At 34.5% G+C, this 15832-nt stretch overlaps 2 protein-coding genes across 2 annotated transcripts; one reads left to right on the top strand and one right to left on the bottom strand.

Moving 5' to 3' along the window:
* Window positions 1-9156: 9156 nt before the first annotated feature.
* Window positions 9157-10653, bottom strand: LRP88_13154 (C2H2 type zinc-finger-domain-containing protein; the record flags this gene model as incomplete). The annotated part of the gene is made up of 1 exon (XM_083249532.1): window positions 9157-10653. One exon carries the CDS (start codon window positions 10651-10653, stop codon window positions 9157-9159), a length of 1497 nt encoding a protein of 498 aa, XP_083093866.1.
* A 925-nt stretch (window positions 10654-11578) lies between these two features.
* Window positions 11579-15587, top strand: LRP88_13155 (uncharacterized protein; the record flags this gene model as incomplete). Its single annotated transcript, XM_083249533.1, has 7 exons — window positions 11579-11796; window positions 11852-12434; window positions 12495-12519; window positions 12635-12658; window positions 12709-13414; window positions 13481-14040; window positions 14110-15587. 7 exons carry the CDS (start codon window positions 11579-11581, stop codon window positions 15585-15587), a joined length of 3594 nt encoding a protein of 1197 aa, XP_083093867.1.
* Window positions 15588-15832: the final 245 nt, after the last annotated feature.

Consider the following 15832-nt stretch of genomic DNA (forward strand, 5'->3'; position numbering starts at 1 on the left):
ATAGTCGGCGTGAATTAGGAATAGTATTAACTCAGGCTTAGATGCTATTATATCGGTTAAATAGTGTTAAATACTTGACTTAGTAGAGCTTTGCGGCACCTCTAAGACTTAGTTTTAGTATATTTTAATGGGCTTAAAGTGCAAGAAGGATTCTAGCCTCTTTATTAGACTATGATATGCTGGGTGGTTAAGAATTAATTAATTAAATAGAGATAATATAGGTTAAGGGATTTTTTGTCTGGTTTGCTTACTGTTTGGCTTGCTATATATATATGTTATAAGAAAGTTAATCTTATTAAAGTTTTAAATATTATTTAATTAAATTTTATATTTCGTAATTATATTTACTATAAGCTAAAACTACTTATAGATAATAATTAGAACTTTATACTTAACCCTCTAGTAGTTATATTTATAAAAGAAATAAGTCTTAAGCTCTTTATATAGTATAATAAAGCTATAAGCCTAACGCTTACTAATAAGTAACGCATTATAATTAGTAAGCAATTAGTTAGCTATTTCTTTAATAGCATATAATTAGGGAGGAAACCCTCGCGAATCTTAGTCGAGAATAAATTATATTATTATTTATTCCTCTAGATTAGATAGTCAGCGTGACTTAGGGATTTAATCGCGTCGCGATTAAATCCCTTGTCTGCGACGATGTAATTATTACTCGTTAATCTTATAAATCCCTGCGGCGCGTTAGATGCTTAGTTTTAGATTATTTTAAAGAGCTTAAAGGGCAAGAAGGGCTCTAGCTTTAGTATTTAGGTCTAATATTATTTATAGTATAGAAATTAATTAATTAATTAGAAAGTTAGATATAGGAGGGAAAAGTGCGGCGCATACTTATTATATATATTAATCTTATTCTTTAATTTAGCTATTTTAAGCTATTATAATAGCTTAATCGCCTAGGAGGTTATTATCTTAATATTAATTAGCGAGGTAATATTAGCTTATAATAATAATAAATAATAAGATCGCTTAGTTATTTATATTAATTATATAAATAATTATAATTTATTTTTAGTTTTTAAATTATATTAATTTTAGCTTTTTATACCTATTTATACCTATAATAACTATTTTACTTATTATATCTATTATAAAGTTAGTCTTATTAATATTATAGAAATTACTTAACTAGATATTATACTTTATAATTATATTTATTATAAGTATAAACTAATTATAAATAATAATTAAATCTTTATACTTAGCTCTTTAGTAATTATACTTCTAAAAAAATATATATCTCAAGGTCTAGGTATTACTTAGTAAAGTTTAAAGCTTAACGCGCGCGCTAACTAGTAGCGCATCGTAGTTAGTAAGTAATTAATTAGTTATTTCTTTTATACTATAAAGCCACGGGGGGAAATCCTTACAAATCTAGGTTAAGAATAAAGTAAATAAGAATCTAATCCTCTAGATCTAATAATTTATATAAATTAGGGATAAGATTATATTAAGATTAAATACTATTTTAGCGGCGATATAAAGCCTAATGGTTAACTTAGTATAGCCTTATAGTCGGTTAGAGCTTAAAACTTAGGGTATTTTAAAGGGCCTAAAGTGCAAGAAGTAATCTAGCCTTATAATTACTAGATAATATATTAGATAATTAGGAATTAATTAATTAAATAAAAAAGATAAAAATTAAGAGATTTTTAGTATATTTACTTATTTAGTGCACTTGCTATATATATATATTATAAAAATAATAAGTATAATATTTAAATATTATAAGTAATTTAATTTAATTACTAAGACTTAAAAGGTTTATTTAATATTATTTTATATAGCTTATTATAAGTATTTTTAATACCTTTATAAAGCTTTTAAACCTTTTTAATAAAGTTATCTTAGTTATATTAAATAATATATTAATAAATATTAAGTATATTATTTTAATTATTTAATTAAAGGTTTTTATAAAGAATAATTATTATAATCTTATTAATATATTATTAACTACTTATAATTAAACCTCTTTTAATAAAAATAATAAAAATATAATTTTTTAAGATTTTAATTTCTTTAAGTAATTAAGAAGTATAAAAATAATTAAAAGATTAATATTAAAAGAGAGTTATTTATTATAAATAATATTATTTTTAATATATTATTAAAGTTATTTATAATTATATAAATAAATCTTATTAAAAAGTATTAAGGTAAAGTCTTGTTATTAAATTAGAATTTAATAATAAATAAGAGTTTATAACTTTAATTAATTAAACTTATTTAATTAAATATATATTATATATAACATAGTTAATAAGCATACCGATTAGACAGCCATACCAATCACTTAGTTTTATAATATATATATATAGCGAGTGCACTAGGCAAGCGAGTGCACTATTTGTATTTTTATCTAAAAAGAGAAAATTAAAAAATACCCTAAAATTTAAGATCTTACTTAAAATTAATAAGATTTTAGTAAAATACTATTTATATATTATATAATTTTATATAGTTCTTTAAAAAATTCTAAAGAAATCCTTTATAAGCTAGTTTAGAAATAATCTTATTTATACTATATGCTTAGTTATTTCTCTATAAAGGGATTTTTTTAGAAATCTAAAAAAATTACTTTAAGATTTCTTAAAATATTAAGTTTATAAAAATACTTTTTTTATACTTATAGCTATTTTATAAAAAAAGTTAGAAAGTCTAGGGTAAGTTATTTTTTGTAGCATAGTATAGTGGTGCACTCGCTTGTCCGGTGCACTCGCTACACATATATGTTACCTTATATTGCAAATTTAATAAAATTATTAAAAATTAAAATTAGGCCTAAAATAGCTAAAAAAAAATTTAGGATTTAGTTAATCAAGTCAGATATTATATAAAGGAATTTTACTATATTTTATTACTTTTTATTTATATAAATATTAATTAACAGCCTATTTAACGTATATATATAGCTTGCGTGACAGACAAGCATGCGTGACAAAAATGCCTTAACCTATATTATCTTCATTTGATCAATTGATTCTCAACCATCCAGCATGTCACAGTCTAATGATGAGGCTAGAATCCTTCTTGCCCTTCAGGCCCTTTAGAATAATCCAAAATTAAAGGTCCGACGCGCTGCAGAGATCTATAACATTGGTCATATAAAGCTCTAGCGCTGGCAATAAGGCATTTAATTACGACTTGACTAGACCCCTAAATCACGTAAGCTCACTGACCTAGAGGAGGAGATCCTTATTTACTTTATTCTTAACCTAGATTTGCGAGGATTCCTCCCCTAGCTTTATAGTATAAAAGAAATAACTAATTAATTACTTACTAACCGCGATATATTACTAATTAGTACCTATTAGGCTTATAACTTTATTAAGTAATACTTAGACCTTAAGATATATTTTTTTTATTAATATAACTACTAGAGAGCTAAGTGCAAAGATCTAATTATTATTTATAATTAGTTTTAGCTTATAGTAAATATAATTATAAAGTATAGTATTAATATATAAAATATTTATAATTTTAATAAGACTAGCTTTCTTATAGGTATAATTATAAGTAAAATAATAGTTATAGGCTTAAAAAGGCATTTAAGGCTAAAATTAATATAGCCTAGAAACTAGGAATAAATTATAGGTATTTAAGTAATTAATATAAAAGGCTAGGCAATCTAGCTATTTATCCTTAGTGCAGGCTAATATTATCTTACTAATTAGTACTAAGAAAGTAACCTCTTAGGCGATTAAGCTATTACTATAACTTAAAATAGCTAGACTAATAATAAGACTAGTCTTAAGTAGCTTAAGCACTTTAATTAATATATAACTAATTAATTAATTAATTCTTATTATTTCTTAATTTTTAATAGCTATAAAAGTTATTAATTTATTAACTTTAAGAGATATTATAAAAAAAAAAAATTTACCTAGCTTTATATACTATCTTATTTCTTTTATTTATTTTAGCCCCTTAATATTAGGTACTTTAATATATTAAAGCGAGCTTATAATTAAGAAATAAAGTAATTAATTAAATACTTTATAACTTATATTTTAAAGACTAAGTTTTTTTAGCCTTTTACTTAGTATATAAGGCTATTATAATAAAAAGAAATATTAAGAGGGCTTTTAAAGGAGATAACCTTATTTCCCTTAACCTAGAAACTATAGTCTTAAAGCTTAATATATAGATATAGACTTTAATGCCTGCTAAGGAGGGGGCTAAACCTTTTACCCCTTAGGTTTTAAAGACCTTAAAGACTATACTTAAGGCTAGATCTTAGTCTAAATATTTTAAAAGATAAATTAAAAGGTATTATAATAGCTCTTTAGAGTTAATTATAAAGGCTATAAAGTCTCTTATAAAGGTAATAAAAAGAAATATATATAAGATTATATTATTAAGGGCTAAGATTAAAGACTTTTAAAAGATAAATAAAATATTAAGCTAGCGCTAAAGGGTAAAATAAATTAAATTATAAAAAAAAGAGGTTATAATAATAAAAAAAAAAAGATAAGTAATTAATTAAATAAATATTAATATATAAGTAATAGTAAAATTATTTAAAAGTAATAATTAAAAAAGGTTAATTAGACTAGGTATTTAGTGCTATAGTATTTATAATAAGCTTAGGTATAATATAAAGACCTACTAGGTAGTAATTAAGACCTCTAGGGAAGAGTATAATAAGTAGTTTTAATTAATTAAAAAATATATAATATTTTTAATATAATTTTTAATAAAAAAATTAAAATTTTTATTATATATATTTATTTATTATATAAGCTATAATATATTTAATAAATAAATATAATTAATAAATAAGTATAATAAAAATTATAATCTTTATATTAAAAATTATAATAAAAATATTATAAATTATTTAATTAATTAAAACTACTTATTATACTTTTCTTTAAATATCTTAATTACTACTTAATAAGTCCTTATATTATACCTAGGCTTACTATAAATACTATAGCGCTAAATACCTAGCCTAACTAACCTTCCTTAACTATTACTTCTTAATAATTTTATAATTACTTATATATTTATATCTATTTAATTAATTACTTACCTTTCTTCCTCTACTATTATTACCCCTCTTTATTATAATTTAATCCTTTTTGCCCTTTAGCGCTAGCTTAATATCTTATTTGCCTCTCAAAGGTCCTTAACCTTAGCCCTTAATAATACATTCTTATATATTATTGCCTTTATTCCCTTTATAAGAGACTTTAAGGCTCCTAGAATTAACTCTAGGGAGCTACTCTTATGCCTTCTAATTAGTCTCTCGAGGTATTTAGACTAAGATCTAGCCTTAAGTATAGTCTTTAGGGTCTTTAAGACCTAAGGGGTCGAGGGGCTAGCTACCTCCTTAACCAGCGTTAGAGTCTATAGCTATATATTAAGCTTTAAGATTATATTTTTAAGGTCTAGAGAAATAAGGCTAGCTTCTTTAAAAGCCCCCCTAATATTTCTTTTTATTATAGTAGCCTTATATGTAGCGTAGAAGGCTAAAAAGAACTTAGTCTTAGAAATATAAGTAATAAAGTATCTAATTAGATGCTTTATTTCTTAACTATAAGCCTTTTTTAGTAAGCTAAAGTACTTAATATTAAGGGGCTAAAGCAAATAAGAGGAATAAGGTAGTATATAAAGCTAAATAATCTTTTTTTCCTTATAATATCTCTTAAATTTAATAAAGTAATAACTTTTATAGCTATTAAGGATTAAGAGATAATAATAATTATTTAATTACTTAGCTATATATTAGTTAAAGTGCTTTAATTACTTAAGACTAGTTTTATTATTAGTCTAGCTATTTTAAGTTATTATAATAGCTTAATTACCTAGGAGGTTACTTTCTTAGTATTAATTAATAAGGTAATATTAGCCCGCACTAATAATAAATAGCTAGATTGCCTAGCCTTTTATATTAATTACTTAAATAATTATAATTTATTCCTAGTTTCTAGGCTATATTAATTTTAGCTTTAAATATCTTTCTAAGCCTATAATAACTACTCCGCTTATAATTATACTTATAAGAAAGCTAATCTTATTAAAGTTATAAATATTATTTAATTAGATACTATACTTTATAATTATATTCCCCACGAGGTAAAATTAATTATAAATAATTATTAGATCTTTATATTTAGCTCTCTAATAATTATATTTTTAAAAAAAAAAATATCTTAAGCTCTAAGTATTACCTAATAAAGTTTAAAGCCTAATATATACTAATTAGTAATATATCGCGGTTAATAAGTAATTAATTAGCTATTTTTTTTATATTATAAAGCCTAGAGGGGAATCCTTATAAATCTAGATTAAGAATAAAGTAAATAAAGATCTCTTCCTCTAGATTAAATAGCTTATATAATTTCTAGATAATATTGCGTTAAGATTAGATACCTTGCTATTAGTAATATAAGGTCTAATAATAAACCTTATAGATAATAGTAATATATTAGAGACTTAATTTTAGGTTATTTTAAATAGCTTAAAGTACTAGAAGTATTTTAGCCTTATTACTAGGGCCTAATATATTAAATAGTTATAAATTAATTAATTAAATAAAAAAATATAAAATAAGAGATTTTTATTATACTTACTTATTTATTATACTTACTTATTAAATATATTAATTTTTTTTAAATATTATAAAATAAATATATTAAATAAAAAAATATTTATTAACTTAATATACTTAAGAAGTATATATCTTAGATAAGTAAGTATTTTAATTTATTTTATAAAGGGATTTATACTTAATATAAAATTAATTTAAAAATTCTAAGAAAATTAAGCTAATATATATAATAAGCATACTAAATAAATAAATATATTAAATAAAAATCCCTTATCTTATATCCTCTTTATTTAATTAATTAATTCTTAATTACTTAGTATATTATAAGTAAATAATAAGACTAAAATCCTTCTTACCCTTTAAGCCTATTAAAATAACCTAAAAATAAATCTCTAACGCGCTATAGAGCTCTATAAAGTCTATTATAATACTCTTTTTAATTAAAAAAATAATATTACCACGCGCTATAATTAGATCCCTAAGTTATATAAGCTATTTAATCTAGAGAAATAAATTATTATTTAGTTTATTTTTAACCTAGATTCGCGAGGATTTCCCCCCTAGCTATATAGTATAAAAGAAATAGCTAATTAATTACTTATTAACCGTAATATATTACTAATTAGTATATACTAGGCATTAAACTTTATTAAGTAATACCTAGAGCTTAAGATATATTTTTTTTAGATATATAATTATTAAAGAGCTAAGTATAAAGACCTAATTATTATATATAACTAGTTTATATTTATAGTAAATATAATTATAAAGTATAATATCTAATTAAATAATATCTATAATATTAATAAAACTAGCTTTATAATAAGTATAATTTAGAGTAAAATAATTATTATAGGTATAAATAAGTATAAAAAGCTAAAATTAATATAGCCTAGAAACTAAAAATAAATTATAATTATTTAGGCGATTAATATAGATAACTAAGCGATCCTATTATTTATTATTAGTATAAGCTAATATTACCTCGTTAATTAATACTAAGAAAGTAACCTCCCGGGCAATTAGGCTATTATAATAACCTAAAATAATTAGATTAATAATAAGACTAGTCTTAAGTAGCTTAAATACTTTAATTAATATATAGCTAAGTAGTTAAATAATTACTATTATTATTTAATTCTTAATAGCTATAAAAGTTATTATTTAATTAAATTTAAGAGATATTATAAGAAAAATAAAATTATTAGGCTTTATATATTATCTTATTTATTTTATTTATTTTAGCCCCTTAATATTAAGTATTTTAAGCTACTTAAAAATACTTATAATTAAGAAATAAAGTATTTAATTAAATATTTTATAACTTATATTTTAAAAACTAAGTTCTTTTTAGCCTTTTATATTATATTTTAAGCTATAATAATAAAAAAAAATATTAAAGTAATCTTTAAAAAACTAAGCTTATTTCTCTTAACCTAAAAAGTATTATCTTAAAGCTTAATATATAGCTATAAATATTAATACTAATTAAGGAAGGGGCTAAACCCTTTACCTATTAGGTCTTAAGGACTTTAAAGATTATACTTAAGGCTAGATCTTAGTTTAAATATCTTAAAAGATAAATTAAAAGGCATTAAAGTAGCTCCCTAGAGTTAATCCTTAAAGCCCTAAAGTCTCTTAAGAAGGGAATAAAAATAATTATATATTAAGTTACCTTACTAGCTACTAAGAATAAAGACCTTTAGGAAATAAATAAGATACTTAGTTAGCGCTAAAGGGCAAAAAGAACCTAGCTATAAAAAAGAGAGGTTATAATAGTAAAAAAAGGAAGGTAAGTAATTAATTAAATAGATATTAATATATAGGTAGTGGCTAAATTATCGCGGAGTAGTAATTAAGGGAGGTTAATATAACTAAGGGTTTAATATTATAATATCTATAATAAGCCTAGCTATAATATAAGGACTTATTAAATAGTAATTAAGATATCTAAGGAAGAATATAATAAGTAGTTTTAATTAATTAAATAATTTATAATATTTTTATAATAATTTCTATCTTAAAAGTTAAGATTTTTATTTAATATATTTATTTATTTAATATACTTATTATATATATTAAGTCTAAAATATTTAAAATTAAAAGTTTAATTATATTATATAATAAGTTATTTATAATAGTTTTTATATATTTTTAAAAATTTTTAATAAACTTATATTTAAAAAGTTTATTTATACTTTATAATAAGTTATTTCTCTATAAAAAACTTTTCTAAAAGTTTATTAAAATTATATATAATTAATATAATAAATAAATACTTAAAATAGCTTTTTTTAAGTTTATAAATATCTTAAAGCTATTTTTATTAAGCTTAGAAATCTATACTTTTAATATATAATATACTTAAGACACTTACTTATTTAAGATATATGCTTATTAAGTGCGTTATATAATAATAATTATTAAATTAGTAATATAATAGGCATTAAGGAAAGCACTACTAACTAAAGTAGCGCGCTATTCTTTTTAGCCTAGTAGTTACTTTCCGACAATAATAGCCTTTTAAAATACTTTTTTAATTTTAACTACCTCAAGTCTTCCTATGTTTCTTTACTCTAACCACCACCCTTCTCACGGTAATAGTAATTCTTATGGTTGTTGAGCTTCTTCCCATACGCCCAGTCGTTCCTCTTTGTATGCACTTGTTCAAGTGTTCGGCCGCGCTCCTCAGCCTTGCGAGCTCCGCGCTTGTGTTGCTCTGTGACACCGACCATGCCTCCCATACCACGAGGCACCATCTCACGGGACCTGCCATTCGCATGGACAAGCTGACCATCGGAAGGCAATCCTTCCTCATCTTGTGCCGCTTCTTCGATAGCCAAGCGCTCTGCCCGCTCTTCAGGGGAGGGGTGGTTGTGCAAATTCTGGCGGAAATACCGGTTCAGTGACCGATGGCCAACAGACTTGCCAGAGGGAAGATGCAATTCGTAGTCATCGTAGAACACTGCGCGGGTAGGCTTATGAGCATGCGAATGCCAACCATCAGCCTGGTGCCGGTGTCGTGTGTCATGTCTTGAATGGTGAGGATGTTTATCCAAACGCTCGAATTGATGGATGTGTCCTTCGGCTGGGACAGCAGTGAGATCCGCAGAGTCCAGTGAAGATGCCGAGCTGTCGGTCTCCCAGCCATCCACATCTCCTCCTTCGTCGATGTCCTCTCCATCTTCGGCAGTAACCTTGGCCGCACGCCGGGCTCCGAGCTTCGCGCCTCCGGTCTTTTCATTGACGACAGACTCATCATCACTCAATTCTTCTTCATCTGAGTAGGTGCTTCTGAAGTCGTAATAGTCGCCAATATCGAGCTGCTCATCCTCGCTGCTGTATGGGATCTTGCAGTGACCCTTGTCGCGCATGTGCGTCTGGATACCGAAAACTGTGGACTTGACTTTGTCGCAGTATAGGCACTGGTGGTGTTGGTGAACTTTGTCTTGCAGTTGCTTGAGCAAGCCATCCAGGTCGACCAGGTACTTCTTTTCGGGGATGAACATGCCATGGAACCTCTCCATGTGGTGTGTATTGAGTGAGACTGTGGGAGAGGAATAGTTGCAGAAAAGGCACGACTCCAAAGTAGAAGTAGGTTCTTGAGTGGCTGGAACGGGAGTCTTGGAGTCGGAAGCGAGCGCTGCATCAGGTTCATGTCCAGAGTCTTGAGCCGACGGTCGAGGGTTGGACGGTCGCTTCACGGGTGAGGGTCTCTGTTCAGCAATGCGTGCCTTCTGCAGGCCTTCGACAACATGGTTGAACTCTTCTTCCGCATCTGAGTCGACTTCATCTCGCCCAGCGGCTACAGGTTCCCCAAGGGAAAATGTAGAGCTTACAACAGAGGTGGTCTCGTCGTCGGCTCGACCTGAGACGGGGTTGGTGGTAGTTGTCGCCTCCTTCGCCTTGTGCTTCTGGCTGGACAGATGGTTCTGGAATGCATTCTCGCTGTAGTATGTCTTTTGACAAACCTCACAAGCCCGCTCGAAGTAGGCCTTGTCGGCTTCGGCCGTTGATGCAGCCCTGGCCTGCAGGACCTTCTCGGTAAACACATCAGCGGAGATGGGGGGCAACGAGGCGACTCGGCGCTTGAGATTGTATCGACTGAAAGTGGTCAGCAGACTCCAGCAAAACCTCCAACATCACTTACTGCCAGTCACTCTTCATATGACCCTTCTGCAGGTCGATGTTGCGATACGCAACCTGGCAAGTGTTGCAGGTGTATGGATGCGAGGCCGAGGTGGCCGCCGCCCCAGAAGCCTGCCCGCTCATGGCGAAATGCGAAAGACGGTGACACTGGTGTTGAATTTGCGTAGAGTGAGAGATGTCTGCAAACCTGTATCCAGAATCTTGGCCTGGGGAGAGAGATGGTTGCAACTGGGAAATTCGCAGCGAAGTTTGGTGGGATTTGGCGGGGCTTCCTGATAACGTCACACAAGATCCAGATATCACGATGATAATAACTGACTTTTTTCTGCCTTTTTGCCCCTCCAAGCCCCTCCTGGAGGGTTCCAGGCCCCCCTGCTGACTCACCCCAGCACTTTGGGGATTTAGGTCGGCCCGAAGCTTATCATCTGAATTGGTAAGCTGCCGTGTGCCAGTTTGGGTTGGTCTGGTACTTGCACTTCGCTGGCGGCTGGCGGGTCCCCCGTCATCGGGCAGGCATGCACGGGAAGTGGCGCAGAATCGCCAAAGCGCTTGTCCTGCGCGAGGCTGACGAGCAGCTCCTCTCCATCATCACAACTTCAATCATTGCTCTGCCTTCCAATCCCAACCATATACACACTCTAAAAATTATAACGACAATAAAACTATATAATAATCGACTTGATACCCATTTCTTCCCGACACTCAAACGGCCGAGCGACACCAAAATCGACATCTCGACCGATGGAATGAGAAGCTGAACCACGACCCCCTTACCGCACGCAACCCTGTCACAAGCAACGTCTTTGCTTCCCAATCGCCCGTCGTGGCGCGACCTCGAATTCAGATGTCATGACGCCCGAGATTTCTCGACCACGGGTCTCTTCCATTGAGCCGGCGACCGACGTCGACCTGGTCGCTGGCTTATGGCAAGAGGCGCCCTTCGCCCGCTTACCCGCTGACGCTCCGCCCGAACTTGAAGCATACGTCCAAAACATCGAGAACCCGGCGCGGGTTTATGCCATTCATCGCGCAAGTCGCCGTCACGACTTTCAGCTTTTAGTTGAGAGGTTCGTGCTAGACATTGCAGCTAAAACCAGCAGAGTGCTAACTTGTTGCGAATAGATACGTGGTTCAACTGCGATACGGCTGCGACAACGTCAACTGCGCAACACCCACCTGCTTCACGTGTCGACGCCGTTTGGCCGGCAAAGCGCCCATCCGCAGGTACAACGCGACAAGCGCAAGAACGTTGGCTGTATACTTGGCTAGTCAAGACAATCCCGAAAACGGATTATGTCCCTTCCTCCGCAAATCCAAGGAGCCATTCGCAGCCCTTGGTAACTTGATCTTCTCTCCACGACCACCTTCACCTCCGCATCCCGACTCCAAGAGATCTTCCCTCAAAGCATCCCCAATCCTGCGCAAGGATAATCCTTCTACTCGTCAACGTTCGCGTTCATCTTCCTTCCAAGGAACAGTGCTCACTTCCACCAACAATCCGGCATATCCGGCTCAAGCCGACACCAAACTCCATACGAACCAAGCTTCAAACTCGACGCAAAGCGACAATGCACCTCATATCCGCGTCGTTGAGGCTCCCGTTAGCAAAGATCATCGATCGTTTGCCGCCAACCTTTTTGGAACCGTAACCTTCAAGATGCTTGAATGGCTCACACCTCGAGGCATGACGGTCATGTCGCAGCAAGTCAACGACATCGCAGGGCCGCATCGGACGAAACCAGCAATCGACGTCAATACTCCCCAGGTACGGACGGCACCACATCTCGAACGTCAGGCATCCACTCCATCTGGGTCTAACACAAAGCCAAACGAAGCACAAGATATGGCCCCTCCAAAGCCTGAAATTGGACTTAATGATGCTTCATTCTGTGCCAAGGGTGCTAGATCCGGCCACGGCTCGATCTCGAAGTCAAGGGGTGGAGCATCCCCCAAAGCCAAGAAGACGCCTTACGAGCCAGTAAACCCCATCGAAAGAAGGGACAACACCAAATCAACCATCTTATCTCCTCGGATGAGCAGTATCCTCCATGACAAGCCAGCACAACCGAAGGCCACTATCACAACGTCAGCTCGGGCAATACCAGAAGTGCCAGCAAGACCCGCCTTTTTCGAAAACGTGACAAAACCCTCACATCCTTCAATACCAACAGGTTCTCCTCCATCTCCGCCATATGCAGCACGAGAAGAGCACTGCACTGAGAATCTCGGTACGCCAAGCCGTCATCCCAAACATGGTGCCCAGGTACCACAAGTGAAAGACTCCGTTGAGGGAGACGCAGAGCCTCCATCTGTGTGGTTGAATGAAGCCTTGCCCCAGGCGTTATCCCAACTTAATGTTGATCTTATCAACTTCATATGTGACGTTTACGAAGAAGACGGAACCTTAGAGAGCTACCTTACCACGCCCCAAGAAACGGGCAACGCATATCCCAAGCCGGAAAACGCCTCACATCCCTTGAGTCGTCGATCGTCGTCTCCCACGGCTATCTCCAAGAAACAGTGGAAGGGCTTCAATGAGCAAACTCTTTTCAATGTTCTCATGGACCCGAAGGCTGTGGTGCAGTCTTTCACTTGCGACAATAAACTCTACGACTCCCAGACTCTATGGTATTGTCTTTATCGCATGAACCGCGTTGCATCAAGTCTTGTTCTTCACAGCCTTTGGTTGGCAGCGGCACGCTTGTTTGTCCCTTCACAAGACATTCAAGTAGATCGCTTGGCTGGGGTCAGGGGCAAGAATGTCCAAAGGGGTGCCAAAGGGCTCTCAAGTGTTGATGCAGGGTACTTAATGTCCATCTGCATGCATGCTTTAGTCGCTGCGGCGCCGGTTATGCCTGATTCACGCACCTTGTACGAGATGTCGCGAATACGCTCCAACGGCCTGACACTTGCTGGCGGTACCGCGGTAGCACGGCAGCCCTCATCTCGTTGTTTAGGGTATGATGATGTTTTCTCGAACGACCTAGCTGTCAGACTTGCCCGACGATTATTTTGCGCAATTACAGCCAGACGTTGTTTTGCGGACATGGCATGCTCTACAGCTTCCTCAAACATCACAACCCCCGACCCCGACATCCTACAGCCTCTTGTAAGCCAGCTCGACTTTCTCAGCACGGGCTCGGCCTCGGTACTAGAGTTCGCGCATTCTGAGCGCCTCTTGCACGAAACACGCGTTCCGACAGTGCTTCTCGATTGGGCCCGTACCATCATCTTGAACGAGTGGAATGGAAAACCCAACTTCGCCATGGATGGACCCTTCGGAGGAGCCTTGTCATTCATCGAGACCATGCGTAAGTTGACAACCTCTGGCCGTAGTGTTTGCAAGGCAGTAACAAATCTCATGCTAACCTCAAGCATAGACACTAACAGAAATCTTCTCCTTCTGGGCGATATCCAATTCCGTGTTGATTATCTGTCAGACCGATTGGACTCGGTTGAAATGCCGGTTGACTGGTTATCTTTTTCTTCGACGCGCTGGAGACGACATATCTTGGACTATCCTTACATATTCAGCCCCGATACCCTAGTCTCATTCTTCCGCTCTATCAATTTCGCTCGAATGAGTCGCGTATTTGAGGAGTCGAGCTCTCTCAAAACACGGATGAGCGCCATCGTTGACCCTGGAAGTCTCGTGACCAACCCACACCACAAGAGGGTGTTGCAAGACCTCTTGAAAACAGGCTCATCCAAATACCTAATACTCGAAATTAGTCGCAAAAATGTTGCTCGAGATGCGTTCGACCAACTATGGAGACGGGAAGAGAGGGAGCTTCTCCGCCCATTGAAGGTGCATTTGGGAGAGGAAGGCGGGGAAGAGGGCTTCGATTCGGGAGGCGTTCAGCAAGAGTTTTTTCGATTGGCCATCGCAGAGTGCTTGGACCCTGCATATGGCGCCTTCACAGTCGACGATCGGACACGTATGGCCTGGTTTGCCCCTGGGTCACTCACCGAAGATTGGAAGTATGAGCTCGTCGGCCTCTTGATGTCACTGGCCCTGTTCAACGGACTGACCCTGCCTATCACCTTCCCAAGAGCCCTGTACCGGAAACTACTGGGCAAGCCGGTGGCGGAGCTTCACCATATTGCTGATGGGTGGCCGGACCTGGCGAGCGGGTTGACAACACTCCTAGAATGGGACGAAAAGGATGGTCTGGTTGAGGATATCTTTGCCCGCACCTACGAGTTTTCAGTTTCTGCCTTGGGTACCAACATCACCAGGGAAATGTCTGCAGACAAAAGCGTGGTTTGGCCCAGGGCAGCTGCAAGCTCAGATGATGTCGCTCCGCCCCAGACCTCGAACCCAGACGACGCGCCCCTGGTTACGAACGAGAACCGAGATGATTACGTCACTCATTACATTCGCTATCTCACGGACATCTCCATTCGGCGGCAATACATCGCCTTCGAACGTGGCTTCAACGCATGCCTAGACAAGAAGTCACTTTCTCTACTCAGCCCCTCCACTCTGCAGTCACTGGTGGAAGGCATCCAAGAAATCGACATCTCGGAGCTCAAACGGTATGCACGCTACGTCGGTTGGGACGCGTCGCATCATACTGTTAAAGACTTCTGGTCTATCGTGAGAAGGTACGACGATAGGATGAAACGCAAGCTGCTAGAGTTCGTGACATCCTCAGACCGAGTTCCTGTTGGAGGCATCAAAAATCTTCAGTTCGTGATTCAGAAAAACGGAGAGGAAAAGGGGGACGACGGGCACTTGCCCACGGCTTATACATGCTACGGGACTCTCCTTCTTCCCGAATATAGAGATAAAGACGTATTGAGGGAACGGCTCGGAATGGCGTTGGAAAATGCACAGGGGTTCGGCTTTGCTTGATCAGGCGTTTGGTGGCATGGAGATATGGCGAGATGATATACAATCCTCAAAGCAAACGGGCAACTACCTAGCCAGTCGCTCTGGATTAATTTATGACAGCGTAAGAGAGGCAGCCCCTTACCAATAAGCGCTTCCCTCGAATGAAGAAATGCACAAGATCACAACAGAAACAACAAGGCACCAAGCGTCATGATTTATCCCTGCTTTCCTTAGATCCAAGCTCGCAACAACTCTAACCATTTCAA

Source organism: Fusarium phalaenopsidis (genome assembly GCF_050370095.1).
Source record: "Fusarium phalaenopsidis strain FUZ10S chromosome Unknown contig_32332, whole genome shotgun sequence".
In the NCBI taxonomy this organism is placed as follows: Eukaryota; Fungi; Ascomycota; class Sordariomycetes; order Hypocreales; family Nectriaceae; genus Fusarium; species Fusarium phalaenopsidis.